The sequence below is a fragment of the Oncorhynchus clarkii genome, chromosome 5 (genome assembly GCF_045791955.1).
Source record: "Oncorhynchus clarkii lewisi isolate Uvic-CL-2024 chromosome 5, UVic_Ocla_1.0, whole genome shotgun sequence".
In the NCBI taxonomy this organism is placed as follows: Eukaryota; Metazoa; Chordata; class Actinopteri; order Salmoniformes; family Salmonidae; genus Oncorhynchus; species Oncorhynchus clarkii.
This window is the reverse complement of record NC_092151.1, coordinates 22,344,793-22,369,637: the sequence shown is the minus strand read 5'-3', so window position 1 is coordinate 22,369,637 and position 24,845 is coordinate 22,344,793. Positions and strand designations below refer to the sequence as shown.

The window sequence follows — 24,845 nt, the reverse complement described above, 5'->3', positions numbered from 1 at the left end:
TGACCTAACACACACACACACCCTCGCCCAGCCTTCCGTCACTTGGCCTGTGAGGCAGGACGCATCCTCCAAACCCAAAGTGTAAATAACAGCAGGCTAGGGATGTAACCTTGCCTCCCGTGTCACACACACCCTTGGTGGATCTCTTTTTGTCTGGTCTCCTGGACTTGGGGGAAGGTGACAACGGGAGAGGAAGTTGATTGAGAGGCTCTATTATGTCTCAACTTAAAGGAAGCTACTGTGATGGATGACACACACTCCAGTCACCTTCAGAGCCCGGACACACACACCCACGCCGTGGGATGACACGCTCACCCCCTCCCAGCATCCTCTCTGGTAAATTACCTGAAAATCTCGCTGACATATTCAAAAGGGGCTAACCGTAACTTGGCACCTGGCGAGCATGTGAACGCATAACATGTCCAATTTAAGAGAACGAGTGTGTGTTAGGAGATGTATGGGGATGTATTGAAAATCCATTTCTGTTTTTGTGACATTGGCTGCTTGTTACTTCAGAAAGAGGATTTCATTATGTCGTGAGATTGTATGAGAGAGAGAGAGAGGTGTGTTTGACTTGATTTTAATTGTTCCCTCAGTCAGTCAGGAGATGACAATTAATTGAGTCAATCTATCAGAAGACCTTGACTAGAAGGAGTCAGCAAGATGTCACTGCAGTCACCTACAACCATATTAAGCCAACAGGAGTTAGTTAGCTCAAAGCACACAGACAGAGGTTGGCTCACCTGGGACCATTCATCACAAAATTAGATTTTTAAAAAGTGATTAATCTTGGTACTTTCAAAGAAACATGGAATGGGAGTGACCTTTCAAGCGTAAAAATGTGTTGTAACTCTATCTAGTCATGGTACACCAAGGCAAGGTGGCATCAGTTTAATTGAAGTCTTTGCATCAGGGGCTTGATTCAGACAGACAGACAACCACCCCTACCTGTGGTGGAAAAAGTACCCAAATGTCATACATAAGTAAACGTATAGATAACTTAATAGAAAGTTACTCAAGTAAAAGTCACCCAGTAAAATACTACTTCAGTAAAAGTCTAAAAGTATTTGGTTTTAAAAATACTTAAGTATCAAAAGTTATTGTAATTGCTAAAATATACTTAATATATATAACATTTTTAAAATGTCTTCTATTAAGGAAAGCAGACAGCACCATTTTCTTGTTTTACAAATGTATGGATAGCCAGGGGCACACTCCAACACTCAAGACATTATTTACAAATGATGCATTTGTGTTTAGTGAGTCCGCCAGAACATAGGCAGTAGGGATGACCACATGTTCTCTTGAAAATTGTGAAATTCACACACACACACACACACACACACACACACACACACACACACACACACACACACACACACACACCCCATCCCAATCAACCAATTGCATATTTCCTACAGGCATTTAAACCTATTTATACCCAGACAGAGTGTGTGTGTGTGTGAGAGAGAGTGAGTGGCAGGTAGGGGTGTGTGGAGGGCAGGTCTTCTATATTCCTGCCTCTCCCAGTCCACTGCTGATTCATAATTAGACCTGAACCCAGCACACCCACACTGGGAGAGGTCAGAGGGGGGGAGGCGCGGGGAGGTGCGGTCCGCCTGATGGGCACCAAATGAACAAATTATGATGGCCCCCTCCGGGCGTGATGGGGTCAAACGGCCCGTGCCCCGCCGCTGACAGTTCAATTTCCCCCCAACGCAGCCTCATTCGCCCAATGCTAATTATGAATGAAACGTTATCAGCCTTTGACAATTCCCCCCCTACACACTTACACACGGACAATGGAAGGAGGGTGTGTGTTTGGAGGGGTGGGATGGTTTAAAAGGCATTTGTGAGAGATCCTCTAATGTCAAAATGTTATTAGAGAGAGGGAGAATGAAAAGAGAGAGAAAGTAGGAAAGAAGAGAGGGAGAGAGAAAGGGAAAAATAGGGGGGAGAGGGAGATCGAGGAGAGGAGGGGTCAGAGACAGTGACCAGGGTTAATGTAAATGTCTTTGATAACCAGGCAGTAATTCTCTAAAAGGGCCGAAGCGCTCAGCTGAGACACACTCACCGCTTCTGTGGGCTGATTGGTGAGAAATAGAAATGACACCGGGGCAAGTGTGTGTCTGTGAAGGATATTGGTGTGTGTGTGTGTGTGTGTGTGAGAGAGAGACAGATAGGAAGTGAGTGGGTGAAACTATGTGTGTGTGTGGGTCTGCTCGCACGTCTTTGAAATAAGTAGCGAGAGGGTTGTGAGGTTATTTACCCCAGTCTATGAATCCTGATGGCCATCATGTATTTATGCATAGGATTGACTCTCAATCAGATGCTGATGTGCAAACAGCACCCTGTTTAATCTGCATTTCTATTGTCTATTACTGCCTGGCCTTAACCTATCAGTAAACACACCATTCTGCCTGAGACAGGCTGTCAATCACACACACACACACACACACACACACACACACACACACACACACACACACACACACACACACACACACACACACACACCACACACACAGGATAAGTGAAGACAGAAAAAAAAAGGATGAAAAGATTGTATACGTACGAGAGGGAACTTATTTGTCGGTAATGGGAACATTATGGGACGTTATAGTGATGTTATAGGGACATATCTACTCTCTATAGAATTAGCTCATATTGGTTGATTGGTCACACATGCTCCTCAGCTAAAGTAGTGCTGGTACAAGGCCAACAAACACATACATCTAACACCAAAGAGAAAAGGAGCCATTCATCTGGGAAAAGGTCAACCATAATGCATAGACACACTGTAGACTACAGACACACCAGGGAGAGAACTGACAGAGAGAGAGAGAACTGACAGAGAGAGAGAGAGAACTGACAGAGAGAGAGAGAGAGAGAGAGAGAGAGAGAGAGATATATGGAGGTTGGCACTGAGCGTTGTATGAACAGGGCACATGGAGAGAGGAAAACAGAAAGACTGTAAAACAGGAAATGCAATTGTATGAGTGGAGAGGGATATTATTTATAAATGTCCAAGAAGGAGGAAAGGGAGATTATTTATAAATACAATATCAGTCAAAAGTTTGGACACACCTACTCATTCAAGTGTTGTTCTTTATTTGACTATTTTCTACATTGGACTCTGTCACACTGACCATCGGGTTCTTCGTCACCTCCCTGACCAAGGCCCTTCTCCCCCGATTGCTCAGTTTGGCCGTGTCGCCAGCTCAGGAAGGGTCTTGGTGGTTCCAAACTTATTCCATTTAAGATTGATGGAGGCCACTGTGTTCTTGTGGACCTTCAACGCTGCAGCAATGTTTTGCTACCCTTCCCCAGATCTGTGCTTCGACACAATCCTGTCTCAGAGCTCTATGGACAATTCCTTTCAACTTCATGGCTTGGTTTTTGCTCTGACATGCACTGTCAACTGTGGGATCTTGTGTAGACAGGTGTGTGCCTTTCCAAATCATGTCCAATCAATTTAATTTTCCACAGGTGGACTCCAATCAAGTTGTAGATACATCTTAGGTATTATCAATGGAAACAGGGTGCACCTGAGCTCAATTTCGAGTCTCATAGCAGAGGGTCTGAATACTTATGTAAATACGTTTTTTTTGTGGTGTATTGTTTGTAGATTGATGAGGAAATTGTTTTATTTAATCAATTTTAGAATAAGGCTGTAATGTAATAAAATGTGGAAAAATTCAAGGGGTCTGAATACTTTCCGAAGGCACTGTAAATATGTCCAGGAAGGAGGAAAGGGGAGATGATTTATAAATATGTCCAGGAAGGAGGAAAGGGGAGATGATTTATAAATATGTCCAGGAAGGAGGAAAGGGGAGATGATTTATAAATATGTCCAGGAAGGAGGAAAGGGGAGATGATTTATAAATATGTCCAGGAAGGAGGAAAGGGGAGATGATTTATAAATATGTCCAGGAAGGAGGAAAGGGGAGATGATTTATAAATATGTCCAGGAAGGAGGAAAGGGGAGATGATTTATAAATATGTCCAGGAAGGAGGAAAGGGTCAACAGCCAACTCCAGGAGGAGATTCCAGCCACTGGAGAGTCTTTTAAAGACACTCGACTGTACAGTATGATCCAACACATTTACACCCCCCCCCCCCCAGGGAGGGATAAACAGACAGATCTCCACACACACTCTCACCTGGATGGTGGAGGAGACATTGGAGAGTGACAGGCCCTCCAGGTCTCCTAGCAGGCTAGGAGAGAGGACAGAAGACTTGTGCTGGGTCACTGGTGCAGGAGTGACTACAGGACACACACACAGAACACTTATGAGATGAATTCCAACTGGAAATCTTGTGGTATTTTTCCCAGCTACATACTGTTTTACAGACAGAAAACTCACAGTCACCCAGATCCAACAGAGACACCTCCTTCGTTGACTTCACCTCCACCTGGAGAAAAGACCAGCAGAATCCTACATGAGAAACATACTGTCCCTAGACTGACTTTGAACAGGTGCTGGATAAAATAATAATTAATGGTCGACCCTTAGGTCTGTATCAGATTGTCAAACATATTTATAGTAAAAACACTTGAGAGTACAGCACAGTATATCATAACGTAAGTTGTATTTTTTTAGCAAATGTTCCAACATGAATGGCAGATGAATGAAGGCTATAGATGAAAGAGAAAGAAGAACTAGTGGGAAAGAGAGAAAGATGACAGGCAGAATATTAAAGTAAAGTCTGTTTGTATTTGTGGGAATGTAGCCTACATACTACCCTATTTGACTGACAGTGTCTATACAATACAGTAACATGATATTCCTAAACACGTCTGCTATGTGCATAAAATTCTATTCTATTTCTCAGGCTGCTGTGTGTATATACATCTGGAGGGTCTGTATGATCTACATGGGCCAGCCATGAGACATGTCGTGTCACAACCGATAGATACACTCCATTGACTCTACCTCCTACCACTAGGCCAGGCTTGTCAAACGGCGACTCAGAATATTAGGACGTGCATCGTCACATATACAATACAACAGGCCCTCTCTGTCTCTCCATGCCCTCCTAACCAACCACAGCCCTGTTCACTTCTCATGAAGAACCATACAATTCCACTCTGCTTACTGCAGGATCCACAAATGGAGGAGAGTGTGTGAGAAGGCATAATAGTGAAAAACAATAATGTTAGAGGGCGTATCTTCTCAGATCGTCTCTGATAGATGCTTGGTGGCAAAGAAGAAAACCTTAACAGGCGGAGTGAGAGAGAGAGAAAAAGAGAAGAGAGAAAAGGGGAGAGAAAAGACGGAGAGATGCATAATGCATAGGTCGTAGGAGCAAAGTGTGTAAAAATGAAAATGTCAGTGCAGAAGAGAGGGGGAGAATCAGAGAGAGAGAGAGAGAGAGAGAGGGGGAGAATCAGAGAGAGAGAGAGAGAGGGGGGAGAATCAGAGAGAGAGAGGGGGGGGGGAGAATCAGAGAGAGAGAGAGGGGGAGAATCAGAGAGAGGGGGGGAGAATCAGAGAGAGAGAGAGAGAGGGGGGGGAGAATCAGAGAGAGAGAGAGAGGGGGAGAATCAGAGAGAGAGAGAGGGGGGGAGAATCAGAGAGAGAGAGGGGGAGAATCAGAGAGAGAGAGAGAGAGAGGGGGGAGAATCAGAGAGAGAGAGAGGGGGGGAGAATCAGAGAGAGGGGGGGAATCAGAGAGAGGGGGAGAATCAGAGAGAGAGAGAGAGGGGGGGGGATAATCAGAGAGAGAGAGAGGGGGGGGGGGAGAATCAGAGAGAGGGGGGGAGAATCAGAAAGAGAGAATCAGAGAGAGAGAGAGGGGGAGAGAATCAGAGAGAGAGGGGGATAATCAGAAAGAGAGAGGGGGAGAATCAGAGAGAATCATAAAGAGAGAGGGGGTGAATCAGAAAGAAAGAGGGGGAGAATCAGAGAGAGAGGGGGAGAATCAGAGAGAATCAGAAAGAGGGGGAGAATCAGAGAGAGAGGGGGATTCAGAAAGAGAGAGGGAGAATAAGAGAGAGAGGGGGAGAATCAGAAAGAGAAAGGTGGAGAATCAGAGAGAATCAGAGAGGGAGAATCAGAGAGAGAATCAGAAAGAGAGAGGGGGAGAATCAGAAAGAGAGAGGGGGAGAATCAGAGAGAGAGAGGGGGAGAATCAGAGAGAGAGAGGGGGAGAATCAGAGAGAGAGAGAGGGGGAGAATCAGAGAGAGAGGGGGAGAATCAGAGAGAGAATCAGAAAGAGGGGGAGAATCAGATAGAGGGGGAGAATCAGAGAGAGAGGGGGATTCAGAGAGAGGGGGAGAATCAGAGAAAGAGGGGGAGAATCAGAGAGAGAATCAGAAAGAGAGGGGGAGAATCAGAAAGAGAGAGGGGGAGAATCAGAAAGAGAGAGGGGGAGAATCAGAGAGAGAATCAGAAAGAGAGGGGGAGAATCAGAAAGAGAGAGGGGGAGAATCAGAGAGAGAGAGAGAGGGGGAGAATCAGAGAGAGAGAGAGAGAGGGGGAGAATCAGAGAGAGAGAGGGGGAGAATCAGAGAGAGAGAGAGAGAGAGAGAGAGAGAGAGAGAGAGAGAGAGAGAGAGAGAGAGAGAGAGAGAGAGAGAGAGGGAGAATCAGAAAGAGAGAGGGGCTGCGTTTCAAACGCATAAAAGACACACCCTCCCCCACTTACCCTACCTAGCCTTATGCCCTTGGAGGAATCCCCGTCACCATCTTGGCCATCAGTCCAAACGATTAGCCAAACAAGGGAACTTCGCAATGTAAGCCCCTCAGCCCTTATTTTTGATAGAGTTTGCGAGGGTACAATTATGTTCACTTCGGGGCCTGAAACACCCCATAATTCAATTTGCGATGGTTGCACATCCTCTAAGAAAAGTCAGCCAAAACCTCAACGTCAATATGGAGTCAACATACAAGTGTAAGTAAAAACTAATGTAAATAAGTTAGAAATTGTGCTACTAATGCACAAACACGTCTCATAAAATAGGACGTTTTTGTTTGGTTAGCTATTGGAAATTGTAGAAATAAATGTTTTTCCTTCTTCAGAAGTTCCAGCTAGGCAGGCAAACGTTAGTTAGCTAATTCATTTGCTAGCTTTCATACAGTAGGCGTATATTCATCATTATATAGTTAATATAAGTAGACATGCAATCATAATTGACTGTAGCGCATATAAAGCACCCACAAGCTACCGGTGGCTAAAAACACAATCATCGCGGGAGGATAGCCCTTTGAATTCAACAATTCAAAGACGGTCACAACTTGCAGACTTGTTTACGTGTTGCTGTGCGTTTTGTTGCCAACCTTACTTTGCTACCTGCCAACTTTACGGTTTTTACTCCTTAATTACCGTTTATATTTTCTGTTTTTTCCTCACTCAACTTTTTTTCATTCAACTTTTCCTCTCCGGACGCTTTATCTGGACGTGGTTCATCAGGACGCCCAACAGCCGAAGCTAAGTAGTAACATTAACATGATGCCTTCTAATTGCAGTCGCTGTACTCATAATATACAGGAGAACGATCGCCTTACGGCGAGGATAGCTGTGCTACAAGCCCAGCTTCACACGCAATCGTTAGGCAAGGGTTATTTCAGTGTAGGAAAGGATGAAACAGCGTCTGTGCCACCAGAAAGTACAGATAGTAACGTTAGTATAAATTCCCTCGCACAGTCCCCGCAGCCGGACAACTTTCTCACGGTTTCTGGAAGGAAATGCTGTAGGAATGCTCAACCGGTATCGCTCATTCAGCCGACAGAAACTCTCAACCGGTTGTCCCCATTAAGCAACGAGTCAGAGTCGTAGTCAGAGGCCGAGCCTTCTCTTGTCTCTACTCCTCCCGTTACGGGGTCTGAGACGCCGAAGCTTCCCTCCATTAGCTCTGTCTGACAAATTGAAAACCCTAGTCATTGGCAACTCCATTACCCGCAGTATTAGACTTAAAACGAATCATCCAGCGATCATACACTGTTTACCAGGGGGCAGGGCTACCGACGTTAAGGCTAATCTGAAGATGGTGCTGGTTAAAGCTAAAACTGGCGAGTGTAGAGATATTGTTATCCACATCGGCACCAACGATGTTAGGATGAAACAGTCAGAGGTCACCAAGCGCAACATAGGTTCAGCGTGTAAATCAGCTAGAAAGATGTGTCGGCATCGAGTAATTGTCTCTGGCCCCCTCCCAGTTAGGGGGAGTGATGAGCTCTACAACAGAGTCTCACAACTCAATCGCTGGTTGAAAACTGTTTTCTGCCCCTCCCAAAATATAGAATTTGAAGATAATTCACCCTCTTTCTGGGACTCACCCACAAACAGGACCAAGCTTGACCTGCTGAGGAGTGACGGACTCCATCCTAGCTGGAGGGGTGCTCTCATCTTATCTACCAACATAGACAGGGCTCTAACTCCTCTAGCTCCACAATGAAATAGGGTGCAGGTCTGTTAGCCAGCCTGCCAGCATAGTGGAGTCTGCCACTAGCACAGTCAGTGTAGTCAGCTCAGCTATCCCCATTGAGACCGTGTCTGTGCCTCGACCTAGGTTGGGCAAAACTAAACATGGCGGTGTTCGCCTTAGCAATCTCACTAAGATAAAGACCTCCATTCCTGTCATTATTGAAAGAGATCGTGATAGATCGTGAGATCCCTTACTTCAAAGGCAATTATAGTCAATGAACTAATCACTGATCATAATCTTGATGTGATTGGCCTGACTGAAACATGGCTTAATCCTGATGAATTTACTATGTTAACTGAGGCCTCACCTCCTGGCTACACTAGTGACCATATCCCCCATGCATCCCGCAAAGGCGGAGGTGTTACTAACATTTATGATAGCAAATTTCAATTTACATTTTTTATTTTTTTTTAAATGCTATTTTCGTCCTTTGAGCTTCTAGTCATGAAATCTATGCAGCCTACTCAATCACTTTTTATAGCTACTGTTTACAGGCCTCCTGGGCCATATACAGCGTTCCTCATCGAGTTCCCGGAATTCATATCGGACCTTGTAGTTATAGCAGATAATATTCACATTTTTGATGTCTTTAATATTCACATGGAAAAGTCCACATACCCACTCCAAAAGGCTTTCGGAGCCATCATCGACTCAGTGGGTTTTGTCCAACATGTCTCTGGACCTACTCACTGTCACAGTCATACTCGGGACCTAGTTTTGTCCCATGGAATAAATGTTGTGGATCTTAATGTTTTTCCTCATAATCCTGGACTATCGGACCACCATTTTATTACGTTTGCAATTGCAACAAATATTCTGCTCAGACCCCAACCAAGAAACATCAAAAGTCGTGCTATAAATTCACAGACAACACAAAGATTCCTTGATGTCCTTCCAGCCTCCCTCTGTCTACAAAAATCAGTTAACCACCTAACTGAGGAACTCAATTTAACCTTGCGCCCTAGATGCAGTTGCACCCCTAAAACCAATTCTCATAAGAAACAAGCTCCCTGGTATACAGAAAATACCCGAGCTCTGAAGCAAGCTTCCAGAAAATTGGAACGGAAATGGCGCCACACCAAACTGGAAGTCTTCTGACTAGCTTGGAAAGACAGTACCGTGCAGTATCGAATAGCCCTCACTGCTGCTCGATCATCCTATTTTTCCAACTTAATTGAGGAAAATAAGAACAATCCGAAATTCCTTTATGATACTGTCGCAAAGCTAACTAAAAACAGCATTCCTCAAGAGAGGATGGCTTTCACTTCAGCAGTAATAAATTCATGAACTTCTTTGAGGAAAAGATCATGATTATTAGAAAGCAAATTATGGACTCCTCTTTAAATCTGCGTATTCCTTCAAAGCTCAGTTGTCCTGAGTCTGCACAACTCTGCCAGGACCTAGGATCAAGAGAGACACTCAAGTGTTTTAGTACTATATCTCTTGACACAATGATGAAAATAATCATGGCCTCTAAACCTTCAAGCTGCATACTGGACCCTATTCCAACTAAACTGCTGAAAGAGCTGCTTCCTGTGCTTGGCCCTCCTATGTTGAACATAATAAATGGCTCTCTATCCACCGGTTGTGTACCAAACTCACTAAAAGTGGCAGTAATAAAGCCTCTCTTGAAAAAGCCAAACCTTGACCCAGAAAATATAAAAAACTATCGGCCTATATCAAATCTTCCATTCCTCTCAAAAATTGTAGAAAAGGCTGTTGCACAGCAACTCACTGCCTTCTTGAAGACAAACAGTGTATACAAAATGCTTCAGTCTGGTTTTAGACCCCTTCATAGCACTGAGACTGCACTTGTGAAGGTGGCACATTACCTTTTAATGGCATCAGACCGAGGCTTTGCATCTGTCCTCGTGCTCCTAGACCTTAGTGCTGCTTTTGATACCATCGATCACCACATTCTTTTGGAGAGATTGGAAACCCAAATTGGTCTACACGGACAAGTTCTGGCCTGGTTTAGATCTTATCTGTCTGAAAGATATCAGTTTGTCTCTGTGAATGGTTTGTCCTCTGACAAATCAACTGTAAATTTCGGTGTTCCTCAAGGTTCCGTTTTAGGACCACTATTGTTTTCACTATATATTTTACCTCTTGGGGATGTCATTCAAAAACATAATGTTAACTTTCACTGCTATGCGGATGACACACAGCTGTACATTTCAATGAAACATGGTGAAGCCCCAAAATTGCCCTAGCTAGAAGCCTGTGTTTCAGACATAAGGAAGTGGATGGCTGCAAACGTTCTACTTTTAAACTCGGACAAAACAGAGATGCTTGTTCTAGGTCCCAAGAAACAAAGAGATCTTCTGTTGAATCTGACAATTAATCTTAATGGTTGTACAGTCGTCTCAAATAAAACTGTAAAGGACCGCGGCGTTACTCTGGACCCTGATCTCTCTTTTGACGAACATATCAAGACTGTTTCAAGGGCAGCTTTTTTCCATCTACGTAACATTGCAAAAGTCAGATACTTTCTGTCCAAAAATGATGCAGAAAAATGTACCCATGCTTTTGTTACTTCTAGGTTAGACTACTGCAATGCTCTACTTTCCGGCTACCCGGATAAAGCACTAAATAAACTTCAGTTAGTGCTAAATAAAAAAATGTATCATATTACTCCAGTGCTAGCCTCCCTACATTGGCTTCCTGTCAAGGCAAGGGCTGATTTCAAGGTTTTACTGCTAACCTACAAAGCATTACATGGGCTTGCGCCTACCTATCTTTCCGATTTGGTCCGGCCGTACATACCTACACGTACGCTACGGTCACAAGACGCGGGCCTCCTAATTGTCCCTAGAATTTCTAAGCAAACAGCTGGAGGCAGGGCTTTCTCCTATAGAGCTTCATTTTTATGGAATGGTCTGCCTATCCATGTGAGAGACGCAAACTCGGTCTCAACCTTTAAGTCTTTACTGAAGACTCAACTCTTCTGTGGGTCATATGATTTAGTGTAGTCTGGCCCAGGAGTGGGAAGGTGAACGGAAAGGCACTGGAGCAACGAACCGCCCTTGCGGTCTCTTCCTGGCCGGTTCCCCTCTTTCCACTGGGATTCTCTGCCTCTAACCCTATTACAGGGGCTGAGTCACTGGCTTACTGGTGCTCTTTTATGCCGTCCCTAGGACGGGTGCGTCACTTGAGTGGGTTGAGTCACTGATGTGATCTTCCTGTCTGGGTTGGCGCCCCCCCTGGGTTGTGCCGTGGTGGAGCTCTTTGTGGGCTATACTCAGCCTTGTCTCAGGATGGTAAGTTGGTGTTTGAAAATATCCCTCTAGTGGTGTGGGGGCTGTGCTTTGGCAAAGTGGGTGGGGTTATATCCTTCCTGTTTGGCCCTGTAAGGGGGGTATCATCGGATGGTATCATCGGATGGGGCCACAGTGTCTCCTGACCCCTCCTGTCTCAGCCTCCAGTATTTATGCTGCTGTAGTTTGTGTCGGGGTGCTAGGGTCAGTTTGTTATATCTGGAGTACTTCTCCTGTCTTATCCGGTGTCCTGTGTGAATTTAAGTATGCTCTCTCTAATTCTCTCTTTCTTTCTCTCTCTCTCTCTCTCGGAGGACCTGAGCCCTAGGACCATGCCTCAGGACTACCTGCCATGATGACTCCTTGCTGTCCCCAGTCCACCTGGCTGTGCTGCTGCTCCAGTTTCAACTGTTCTGCCTGTGATTATTATAATTTTTTGACCATGCTGGTAATTTATGAACATTTGAACATCTTGGCCATGTTCTGTTATAATCTCCACCCGGCACAGCCAGAAGAGGACTGGCCACCCCTCATAGCCTGGTTCCTCTCTAGGTTTTTTCCTAGGTTTTGGACTTTCTAGGGAGTTTTTCCTAGCCACTGTGCTTCTACACCTGCATTGCTTGCTGTTTGGGGTTTTAGGCTGGGTTTCTGTACAGCACTTTGAGATATCAGCTGATGTACGATGTATAAATACATTTGATTTGATGTACTTCCGGGCAAGGGCAGTCCATTTAAAAATAATTCCTTCCTCCCTTGCCCTGCAAGTGTAAACTCGTCAGACGTCATCAGAAGTCTGACGAAGGGAATCGGGGCAAGAAGGGAATCAGAGAGAGAGAGAGAGAAAGAGGGAATCAGAGAGAGAGGGAATCAGAGAGAGAGAGAGGGAATCAGAAAGAGGGCGGGAGAATCAGAAAGAGGGAGGGAGAATCAGAAAGAGGGAGAATCAGAAAGAGGGAGAATCAGAAAGAGGGAGAATCAGAAAGAGGGCAGGAGAATCAGAAAGAGGGCGGGAGAATCAGAAAGAGGGAGGGAAGGATGAGGTGAGAGAAAAAGCAAGAATAAACAAATAAGCAGACCAAATCATATCCCGCTGTGTAAAATGTGATTTCTCTGCCTCCAGTAGCTCTTCAAAAGACACTGTTCACACTCACTAACACACTGTATTCTGTTGTACCATGATGAACAGAGGGTTGGTTCAAACTCTCTTATTTACGGTGTGGAGAACAGCTCAGATTGGACACAGGTCAACAGACCTTCATCTGTTCAGAGTCAGACCACGGCCTCAATTCAATCAACTGCAGATTAAGGAACACTCGAGAGTTAACGCTAGCTGTCTCTTAGATGTTAAGCATGCTAGAACGGACACACCTAGCAAGTGGTTGTCTCACCTTGGGTTTGGCTTTAGACTTGGTCTCCTTCTTGTGTTCGGTGCCTGAGTCAGAGTCTGTGTGGGTGTCAGAGTCTGATTCTGAATCAGAATCAGAGGAGCTCTCTTCTGCAGACGAACTGTTGACTTCTTTAGCAATGTTCCCATTCTCATCCGAATCACTGACACAGGAACACGCACACACATAAACGAACACACGTTGAGGAGAGAGAACACAAAAGGTTGTAAGAGTTCAACCTCCAAATCACATTCCAACACTTTTCAATCTGTAACTGATAAAGGAGTGTTTAAAGATGATTTCACATGAGGAAATATAAGGAATAGGGCACCTTTAACATATCTTAAACTGAAGACTGTAATACATTAACTCGTGTTTCCTATAACCAAAACATGACTAAGTTTCAATACGAAGGGGAAAGTGTTACGCATCTATACATTCAAACACTTTCCATTCTGCACCACGTAGTGCAGTCTGCTGGAGCTCACACTCAAACTCTGTCAGAACAACCTAGATCAATCTGTTTTGGTTCGCCCACTTAATTTAATATCGCTTTGGCTAAAAAGTTATCCTCCTCCCTCCCTCCATCTCCCTCTCTCTTCAATTTGTCCTGATAATGAGTGTTTACTGGGGCTGCCTGGGATTTTCAGCTGTTAAATTAACGAGGAGAATTGTGACGGTAACTGGCTTTTTAACTTGGCCGATGATGAGAAGCCAGTATTAATTTGGCCTACAGATTTCATTTGTTTCGAACAGGAAAAAGCGATATAAATCAGAGTGGGCCTGATTAAGCCCTGCCTGGAATGACTGGGCTGTAATGAGGGCATTATGCTGGGTTTGTTGTGGAAGCACTGGGGTGAGCTGGGATAATTACTGTGTGTGTCGGTGTGTGTGTTTGCGAGAGAGAGAGATTGTGTGTGTGTGTGTGTGTGTGTGTGTGAAATCACTGGGGTGAGCTGCTCTAATTACACTCTAATGGAGGGAACAAGGTCAGCTGCCGGCCTGTCATACAGCGCGAGCAGGTAGGGTGTGTGTGTGTGCGAAAGAAAGAAAGAAAGCTGGTGTGAGTGAAATAGAACGTGTCAGGGACAAAATTTGCCAGTGTGTAACCGTGTGCGTGTGTGTGTATTCAGCAGTAATGACTCAGATCTCATTCATTGGTACCACCAGGCAGCTAAATGACCAATCCACAGTCATTATCTATCAGCCATGTAAATCTGGACCACTGCTGATGGAGCTCACAATAACTACATTCTAACTGCTCTGAACGTGTGTGTACAGTAGGTGTCATCGTATGTCTTCAACATGACCAGAGAGAATGTGTGTGTGAGAGAGAGAGAGAGAGAGAGAAACAGATGGAGAATGACATTGATGCCACAAAGCACTGATCACGTTGCTGACTATGACCATGACTTCAGACAGCTGCACTGTTGTATGAGCGAACACACACACACACACACACACACACACACACACAAACACACACACACACAAACACCTTGCCTAATTATCACGCTCAGCCTTCGATAAAACAGGTAAGACCTCAATAGATAAATTCAGCAAGAAGAGAAATGATAGACAAACAATACATATAGGTTCCAAACCAAGGACCTAGTCAGGGGAGTGGGCATGTTCCATGATAGTGTGGTACCTGTCTTTGGCTGTTGGTTTGACTGTCTTCTTCTGTAGTGGGGTCTTAGTTTTCCTCTCCTTCTTTTCAGAGTCAGATTCACTGGAACTCTTCTCTGATTGGCTGGAGGACTTGTCTGACTCCTCACTGCTCTGACTGCTGTTCTTCTGGACATGGCTCTCTGCATCGCTGCCTGACTCAGGACACACACGTTCATTTTGTAAGATGTGCAGTCTTACAAACAAAATGGATTGGACTGGCAATGCAAACACTCACAAGAGAACTTTATGTTACACATGTGGACACACACCTTCACTACTACTACTACCATCCTCACTGCTACTGCTCCCTGATCCCTTCTCCTCCTCCTCCTCTCCAGAGTCAGAGTAGAACTTGTCATCTGATGACTTGGCAGGCTTGGATTTCCCAGTCTTCCCTAGAGATGGAGCCCACTCCTTCACCTGGCAACGGAACAGGAAGTGACATCAGAGGAAGTGAGGTACAGTAGAGGAAGTAAAGTAAGAGAAGGGAGGAGAGTTGGGAGAACTGCAAACATATTGAAACGTAGCAAAAATGGATTTGTAGTTTGGGTGACAGAGTTGACCATGACCACCCTTGGTGTGGGGCCGGGGTGAGGTGAGCAGTAGAAGGAAAGATAGAATGATGGATCTTTACCGGCTCAATTACCTCCACATTCCTCACTGATTGGTCAGGAGCCACGGCGGGCCAATCAGAGAGCTCCAGGTAGCCACTGGCTTTGGTGTTGATGGTGTGGGACAGGGTTCCCAACTGGTAACGATCGCGGTCTGACAGAGAGAGGTAGAGAGAGGTAGAGGGGGACACAGGGGAGAGGAGAAGAGAAAACGATGGGGAGAGGGCAAGATAGAGGGAGGAGAAAGAAAAGAAAGAGGGATGGGGAAAGAGAGGAGAAAACGTGTCAAAGGAGAAACATTGGAGTTAGGGAGAGAGCAAGAGAAAATAAGGAAACAATGATTAACATTGGAGGGGGGAGAAGGGTTGAGAGGCAGGGGTCTCAATGTCACAGCAGTGCTCTCTCAATATGCAGGACAGAGAGTAAATGGCCTTAAACACTCTGAAATGTCACTGTATAAACACATACACAACTCTGTTTAATAAAGGGTCCAGGAGACCACAGGAGCACATACACGGCAGCGGGCAAACAGATTAAAAGGATTCTCCCCCCCTAATGGTGAATATAGGAGGTGTAATCAGTCAAAGTGCCTGGGGAGGTCTGCCTTCAAAACAGGCTTTCTCTAACTAAAAAGATGGAGAGAAAAAAGAGCCGTTAAAGTGTGAATATTAAGAATGACAGGAGCGGTTAACGTTTTCCATAAACATCTAGCAGACGCAGAGACCACCGCAGAATAATAATGTTTAGGAGGCTGCTTCTGTCTCTTATCTGGATTAAAGTCAAGTGTGTGTGTGTATGTGTGTGTTCTCTGCATCTCAGAAAGGTTAGTATTAGCCAGGTAATTCATCCATCTCATTTGAGTCAGAGAGAGAGCCCTGACCCCAATGCCATTCAGAGAGACCCATACAATTTCCTATCTAGTGCGCTATTTAAAAGGTACCTTTGTAGGCAGACTCGAGGACAGGTGCTGGTTTGGGCGCCAGCAGAATGCGGTGGGCGTACTTGCTGAGCGCTCCGTTCTTGTCATTGGGCACAATGAGCTGGCGGATGAATCGCGTGCGGTCTCTGATGTCATAGTTCTGGTCATATTTCCCCAGGTTCAGAATGTACTGGGTCAACAGCTTAGTCTGGATGGAAGAAAGGAGGGAGAGTGGGGGGATGGAGGGAAGGGAGAGAAAGATATAGGGGACAGGGCAGGAAAAAGAGCAGGGGAAAGATGGAGGGATATGGGAAGATATTCAAGGAGATGGGAAGAAAACACACACACAAAAAAACACACAGCTCTGGGGCATCACACTAAATGTTCCCTCTGCTCCTCACTAGCTGTATGAGTGACAACCTCTCCCTGTACCAGGTGGGTTTATGGTCTGAGACGGGAAGTGCTTTCCTTACACTAACATATATTATTTAGAGAGGAATAAAAACAAGAGTTACTACCTGAACGGAAACATTACACCTCTCTCTCCACCCCCTCTCTGAAACATTACCAGGGGATACCGGTGTAATAATGTGCTCATTTGAGGCGGCGGCGGCAGCAGCAGCGTCTGCAGTGTGGTCATAATCCGAGCTTGGCAGCCATATTGCTTCCCATCTGATAGAATGGGCCTTCAGTTCTCATACGAGGGGAGGCAGGGAGATGGAAGAATGCGCTACATTGAAGCCTGCTCTTAACAAAGCATTTAGCTCTGAGGTTATGGTATAGGACTTCTGTTAGGCCCAGCAGGCTGAACCAAACCAGAATACTTAGGAAAGACACTGGCGAAACTATATTAGCAGCTAGTGCCTAAGTAGCCAAATAACTAGAATAACTGGAAGTCATCATAAGCGGAATTGACATGGTAATAACAGCTTAATAACATCTTATAGGCTACTGCACAGTTTAGCGTAGACTAGGTATGTAGGTATGTTTTACCTGTTTGGAGTTGGTGAGGTAGAGTTTGGCAGCCAGGTTGACAGTCTGGAGCTTAACGATGTCCTCCTCGGAGGTGAAGCTCTTGGCCATCTTGCGGAGGACGTCAGGGGCGATCTTAGGGACCCTCTCACAATACTCTCCCATTAGCCACAGGATGCTGGCCCGCGCCATCGGCACCTGGAGACACAGAGGGGTTAGTCCTCACTGTACTCTCCCATCAGCCACAGGATGCTGGCCCGCGCCATCAGCACCTTCGGCACGGGTTACTCTATGTTAAGATTGTGCACACAATTAAATGTTCCAACTCACACAAGCTCAGTCTCATGAAATACACACTCGGACACATACACACAAATGTTCAAATAGTGGTAGACGTACAGTGATGTTGTCAAAGAGTTGGGCCATGTGTTTGATGATATCACTGTGCTGGGTGGGCTGGATCTGGAGCAGCTTCCTGATCACCACCACACTCTCCGCGACCACCGTCTCTGTAATGACTTCATACGGTTACATTTAAAACAATACCTACAAGAGGATTTCACACACATCAAACTTTGGAAAGACGCTGGACAAAGAACCAATCAGTCGATCAATCAATAAACCAATGGACTGGATCCCTCCCCCATACCGTCTCTGTTGGAGAGCAGCAGCACCAGTCCATTGAGGCAGGTGTCTGTGACCTCAGAGATGTTGGTGGCACACCTGCCTATGGCCTGGATGGTACCGGCAGCAAACTGCTTGTCCTGGCTCTTCACATAGGTCTGGAAAAACCAAAGCACAAGTTGGAGCCACTCACTGTAAAAGGCAATAAATACATGTGCCAGAGATGGGTAAAGGGTTTGAATGAGAGCGAGAAAGAAAGGAAAAGAAAGGAAAAGAGAGCGAGAAAGAAAGAAAAAGAAAGAGAAAAAAATAGAACGAGGAGAGAAAAACTTACCTGGAACTCTCTAAGGATAGTGGAGATGTTGGCTTCGTTGGCCAGGCTGGTCAAGATCTCCAGCTGGGGAGTCGAGACAGATCTGATCACACACCTGAACTCATCTCACAGTTTACTTTTACATTAACTAGGTCATCATGAGGGCGCTTACCTTGAGTGATTTGATGTGAGTGGCATCTGTAGATCTCACATAAAAACTCTTCATGTAAGGTTCAAACATGCCCTAGTGAGACAACACCAAAACATACAGTTCAGAACATACAGTGTGCCAATACATGTATGCACGCTAAACTACAACTAAAAGGACCTACTACTACAGATGTAGGATCTTAATTTGACCTATATAGTCACATCAAAATAATCCTGCAGCAACAGGATTTTAACGTTTAATCCATAATGTTGCTTGATTGGTGGTTAGGCTATTAGCTGGCCATATGTAGGTTACATGAAAAGTGCAATACTGTTAATATACAGTACAGTAATTGAGCTCAGGTGCATGCTGTTTCCCTTGATCATCCTTGAGATGTTTTTAGAACTTGATTGGATTCCACCTGTTTTAAATTCAGTAGATTGGACATGATTTGGAAAGGCACACCTGTCTATATAAAGTCCCACAGTTGACAGTGCATGTCAGAGCAAAAACCAAGCCATGAAGTCGAAGGTATTGTTCGTAGAGCTCCGAGACAGGATTGTGTTGAGGTACAGATCTGGGGAAGGGTACCAAAAAATGTATGCAGCATTGAATGTCCCAAACAAACACAGTGGCCTCCATCATTCCTAAATGGAAGAAGTTTGGTACCACCAAGACTCTCCCTAGAGCTGGCCTCCTGGCCAAACTGAGCAATCGGGGGAGAAAGGCCTTGGTCAGGGAGGTGACCAAGAACCCGATGGTCACTCTGACAAACCTGGCACCATCGCTACGGTGAAGCATGGTGGTGGCAGCATTATGCTGTGGGAATGTTTTTCAGAAGCAGGGACTGGGAGACTAGTCAGGATTGTGGGAAAGATGAACGGAGCAAAGTACAGAGAGATAATTGATGAAAACCTGCTCCAGAGCACTCAGGACCTCAGACTGGGGTGAAGGTTCACCCTCCAACAGGACAACAACCCTAAGCATACAGCCAAGACAACGCAGGAGTGGCTTCGGCACAAGTCTCTGAATGTTATTGAGAGGCCTAGCCAAAGCCCGGGCTTGATCGAACATCTCTGGAGAGACCTGAAAATAGCTGTGCAGCGACTCTCCCCATCCAACCTGACAGAGCTTGAGAGGATCTGCAGAGAAGAATGGAAGAAACTCCCCAAATACAGGTGTGCCAAGCTTGTTGCGTTATACACAAGAAGACTAGAGGCTGTAATCACTGCCAAAGGTGCTTCAAAAAAGTACTGAGTAAAGGGTCTGAATACATATGTAAATGTGTTAGTTCAGTTTTTATTTCATACATTTCTAAAAAAACAGTTTTTCCTTTGTCATTATGGGGTATTGTTTGAAGATATATGAGGGGGGGGGGAAACTATTTAATCCATTCTAGAATAAGGCTGTAACATAACAAATTCTGGATCGGAATTCTTTCCGAACGCACTGTAACCGTATGTTTTCAGTGAATTTATCTAAATCAACATCTGTAAGGGTGTCTGTCCTGACTAGGGATTTTAATGGTTAACCTTTAGTCAGTTAGCCACTGAAAATACATTTGACCAGTCATGCTTGGTATTTTGGTATTTATTAGGATCCCCATTAGCTGTTGCGAAAGCAGCAGCTACTCATCCTGGGGTCCACACAAAACATGACATAATACACAACATTAATAGACATGAACAGCTCAAGGACAGAATTGAATCAATTTAAAATTAGCACACGTATGCTACATGTCAATACATACAAACTATCTAGATCAAATAGGGGAGAGGCGTTGTGCCATGAGGTGTTGCTTTATCTGTTTTTTTAAACCATGTTTGCTGTTCATTTGAGAAAAATGAAATGGAAGGGAGTTCCATGCAATAATAGCTATATAATACTGTATGCTTTCTTGAATTTGTTCTGGATTTTTGGGACTGTGAAAAGAGCCCTGGTGGCATGTGTGGTTAGGTAAGTGTGTGTGTCAGAGCTGTGTGTAAGTTGACTATGCAAACCATTTGGGATTTTCAACACAATGTTTCTTATGAAAATAAGTGATGCAGCCAGTCTCTCCTCAACAGTCGGTTCATTTTCATCATTTTGTGGAATTAAATTGTCAGAATTTAACAAAATCATCAGTCAAAACAGGAACAGTGTCTGGGTCAATCGGAATTATTATTTTGCAGACATTTGTAATGTAAGGTGGGTTTATAGAGTCAGAAAGTAGCTTTCTCATGTCAACTGTATGGCCAAAGATTTGTATAACTAAACCGATATGGCTGTCTCGGCTGAGCCGCAAGCAAGCCAGAGACTCGTTGCTAGGCAACTCACAGATGCAGGCTGCAGGCAGCAGTGGGAGAGAGAGGAGCAGCATGAAGCAGCCAACAACAGCAGCTAAGCTGGCAACCAAAAAAGTTTCATAGTCTTTCTCTCCTATCCTACTGGTTTTCATATCAACTTTCCTTCGTTGTCCAGAAGCCAAAGGCACAATCCTAGTCATATTAACAACCCAGCCTAGTTGTTGCATATTTACATTTGCTCTCTTTCTAAGTTTCGAACCGAGATGTTAATCTCTGTCACATGAAATGGATTGCATCAGGTGTCTTTTAGAACACCGTCTTCCTGCTAATTGCATATATTGAAAATTATCTATTCCATTCTCTACTTCACTACAGTAGTTGCATGTTCAATAATTAGAGGACAGGCTTGCTAGTGTCACAAGTTTTTTTAAACTCTTAATGAAAAATGGCTGTTCCTTCCATGCATAGTATTTTTTGTTGGTCAAGTCATTTTACTGTTTGGAATAAATATAACTGTTTGCTAACTGGTTAATGGGGGTTGGTTTGTCAGCAACAAAATGGAACAAGATTTGCATCCCTAGTCCTTACCTTTCTCTGGATGGACATGGTGGCAATGTTCTGTAACACAATGTATTGCACCTCTCTAAGAGGGAGAGAGAGGAAATATTAAGCCATCGTAAATCCTCAGGAACATTTTTTGGGGAAAAAATGGATAGAGATTACCTGTGGCTTCTGAGCAGTCTGACCAGAGATTTGGTGACGATGCTGACCTCGTTTTTAGGAGCCAGGTGCCAGTACAGCTGGGCTACAGACATCACCACCTGACAGACCGAGGACAACAGACAACAGACACATCCAACATGGCCGCTTAGCAACACCTCAAATACAGACAGTGTTTTTCCAGTCATACTGTTCCCACTCTTCTTATTTAGGATGAGTCTCTCTTCACTCAGGACACAAAGCACTTTAAAGCTCCATATATCAAACAGCGAAGTAAGTAAAGTGCCATGTGTTTTAAAATGAGACGTGCCATTTAGAAGGTAACAGATAGCCGGAGTAAGGACTGAGGAGTCACATTTGGAAGAAGTGACGGTAAGTGTCGGTAAGATAGAGGGCCGCAGTGTGTTTTCTCTGGTAAGGACATAACATGTCACATTGTAATCAACACACTCATTTGGGACCATTTTTCCTCCTGCTCTTACACTGCCACACAGACCTTGAGTCTCCTGGGTGATGGAGCTCTGCTCACAATGTGTGTGTGTGTTACATGATGGGTGTGTTCCTGTGTAGCAGCGGCAGAATCAGTGGTGGCACGGCGTAGCCTTGGTTCCAGAGACAGCATTGAGGAAGGAGTGAGAACTGAACCACACACTCAGACGCCTTCATCAAGGCTGCCTATATCCCTCACAGCAGGTTGAAGAGCAGACACACCACTTACTTTTATGTATGTGTATATTTCTATGTGTGTGCGTGTGTGTGTGTGTGTGTGTGTGTGTGGTGTTTGACTCACGGCAGTGTTTCTGCTCTGTAGTAGAGGCTTGGTGTTCCTGAGCAGCAGTCTGTGGTCAGGGTCCATCATGTAGGGCTTGGCCTCCGTCTCATCTCTAGTCTTTTCCTCATCAGACTCATAGAACGCCCTCTCATTGTGCTCATCAAACACACCTTCCTGAAACACACACACATTACACATTTCATTTCACTCTGTTATTCACAGCACACGCACAACCACCATAAAGGTCAATCTGATAGCACATCAGCCACATCTTCACCACCAGGTGTCAACTCATCATATTCAAAGCCAGATGCACACACACATCTAGGAGGTTGCTTGAAGATGAGCTGGACACCTGTACAACAGGTAACGAAACTTTGCACACTGTGCTCACAAAATATCACTCGTTTTTTTACTGTGCTAATTGCACATTTTTTGCCTTTCAACCTTGGTAAAGTTGTAACAATTAACAGCTACTGAGGACACGTTGTGTGTAGGGGTTCCCTTTCAAATCCTCATGTTCACACAATAACTGCAACGCTGGGTGAAAAATAACTGAATATAGACTTACATTACCAACACATACAGTGCCTTGCGAAAGTATTCGGCCCCCTTGAACTTTGCGACCTTTTGCCACATTTCAGGCTTCAAACATAAAGATATAAAACTGTATTTTTTTGTGAAGAATCAACAACAAGTGGGACACAATCATGAAGTGGAACGACATTTATTGGATATTTCAAACTTTTTTAACAAATCAAAAACTGAAAAATTGGGCGTGCAAAATTATTCAGCCCCTTTACTTTCAGTGCAGCAAACTCTCTCCAGAAGTTCAGTGAGGATCTCTGAATGATCCAATGTTGACCTAAATGACTAATGATGATAAATACAATCTACATGTGTGTAATCAAGTCTCCGTATAAATGCACCTGCACTGTGATAGTCTCAGAGGTCCGTTAAAAGCGCAGAGAGCATCATGAAGAACAAGGAACACACCAGGCAGGTCCGAGATACTGTTGTGAAGAAGTTTAAAGCCGGATTTGGATGCAAAAAGATTTCCCAAGCTTTAAACATCCCAAGGAGCACTGTGCAAGCGATAATATTGAAATGGAAGGAGTATCAGACCACTGCAAATCTACCAAGACCTGGCCGTCCCTCTAAACTTTCAGCTCATACAAGGAGAAGACTGATCAGAGATGCAGCCAAGAGGCCCATGATCACTCTGGATGAACTGCAGAGATCTACAGCTGAGGTGGGAGACTCTGTCCATAGGACAACAATCAGTCGTATATTGCACAAATCTGGCCTTTATGGAAGAGTGGCAAGAAGAAAGCCATTTCTTAAAGATATCCATAAAAAGTGTCGTTTAAAGTTTGCCACAAGACACCTGGGAGACACACCAAACATGTGGAAGAAGGTGCTCTGGTCAGATGAAACCAAAATTGAACTTTTTGGAAACAATGCAAAATGTTGTTGTATGTTTGGCGTAAAAGCAACACAGCTGAACACACCATCCCCACTGTCAAACATGGTGGTGGCAGCATCATGGTTTGGGCCTGCTTTTCTTCAGCAGGGACAGGGAAGATGGTTAAAATTGATGGGAAGATGGATGGAGCCAAATACAGGACCATTCTGGAAGAAAACCTGATGGAGTCTGCAAAAGACCTGAGACTGGGACGGAGATTTGTCTTCCAACAAGACAATGATCCAAAACATAAAGCAAAATCTACAATGGAATGGTTCAAAAATAAACATATCCAGGTGTTAGAATGGCCAAGTCAAAGTCCAGACCTGAATCCAATCGAGAATCTGTGGAAAGAACTGAAAACTGCTGTTCACAAATGCTCTCCATCCAACCTCACTGAGCTCGAGCTGTTTTGCAAGGAGGAATGGGAAAAAAATTCAGTCTCTCGATGTGCAAAACTGATAGAGACATACCCCAAGCGACTTACAGCTGTAATCGCAGCAAAAGGTGGCGCTACAAAGTATTAACTTAAGGGGGCTGAATAATTTTGCACGCCCAATTTTTCAGTTTTTGATTTGTTAAAAAAGTTTGAAATATCCAATAAATGTCGTTCCACTTCATGATTGTGTCCCACTTGTTGTTGATTCTTCACAAAAAAATACAGTTTTATTACTTTATGTTTGAAGCCTGAAATGTGGCAAAAGGTCGCAAAGTTCAAGGGGGCCGAATACTTTCGCAAGGCACTGTACTTACTGACAAATGTCACCCAGTAGACAAAATGTCACCCAGTAGACAAAATGTCACCCAGTAGACAAAATGTCACCCAGTAGACAAAATGTCACCCAGTAGACAAAATGTCTCCCAGTAGACAAAATGTCTCCCAGTAGACAAAATGTCTCCCAGTAGACAAAATGTCACCCAGTAGACAAAATGTCACCCAGTAGACAAAATGTCACCCAGTAGACAAAATGTCACCCAGTAGACAAATGTCACCCAGTAGACAAATGTCACCCAGTAGACAAATGTCTCCCAGTAGACAAAATGTCTCCCAGTAGACAAATGTCTCCCAGTAGACAAATGTCTAACTTTGTGATTTATTTACTGTAGGTTATATTTGACTCATCATATTGAAGAAATGATTTCTTTATTACTTAAGTGATGATGATGTCTATTGGTAGTTTACCTGAGACATGTCCTTGTTGGCTTTAAAGAGACATTCAAGACAAGCCATTATTTAAAGGGACAATCTGCAGTTGCGACATACATTT

The 24,845-nt window shown here is 44.4% G+C and overlaps 1 protein-coding gene across 4 annotated transcripts in view; it reads right to left on the bottom strand.

Annotated features, from left to right (window-relative positions):
• LOC139408526 (AP-3 complex subunit beta-1-like) overlaps positions 1-24,845 on the bottom strand; it is an 89,543-nt gene that overhangs the window by 24,584 nt on the left and 40,114 nt on the right. For 3 of the 4 annotated variants that reach the window (XM_071152518.1, XM_071152515.1, XM_071152517.1), the window contains exons 8-22: positions 22,131-22,286; positions 21,344-21,441; positions 21,209-21,263; positions 18,357-18,428; positions 18,206-18,268; positions 17,897-18,029; positions 17,647-17,756; positions 17,269-17,445; positions 16,297-16,483; positions 15,380-15,510; positions 15,015-15,165; positions 14,726-14,897; positions 13,078-13,237; positions 4,368-4,416; positions 4,164-4,267 (exon numbers count right to left, since the gene is read on the bottom strand). In XM_071152518.1, the coding sequence (XP_071008619.1) occupies positions 4,164-4,267; positions 4,368-4,416; positions 13,078-13,237; positions 14,726-14,897; positions 15,015-15,165; positions 15,380-15,510; positions 16,297-16,483; positions 17,269-17,445; positions 17,647-17,756; positions 17,897-18,029; positions 18,206-18,268; positions 18,357-18,428; positions 21,209-21,263; positions 21,344-21,441; positions 22,131-22,286 (1,818 nt within the window). The remainder of the gene's footprint in view (positions 1-4,163; positions 4,268-4,367; positions 4,417-13,077; positions 13,238-14,725; positions 14,898-15,014; positions 15,166-15,379; positions 15,511-16,296; positions 16,484-17,268; positions 17,446-17,646; positions 17,757-17,896; positions 18,030-18,205; positions 18,269-18,356; positions 18,429-21,208; positions 21,264-21,343; positions 21,442-22,130; positions 22,287-24,845) is intronic. The other variant, XM_071152519.1, reaches the window with a different exon arrangement.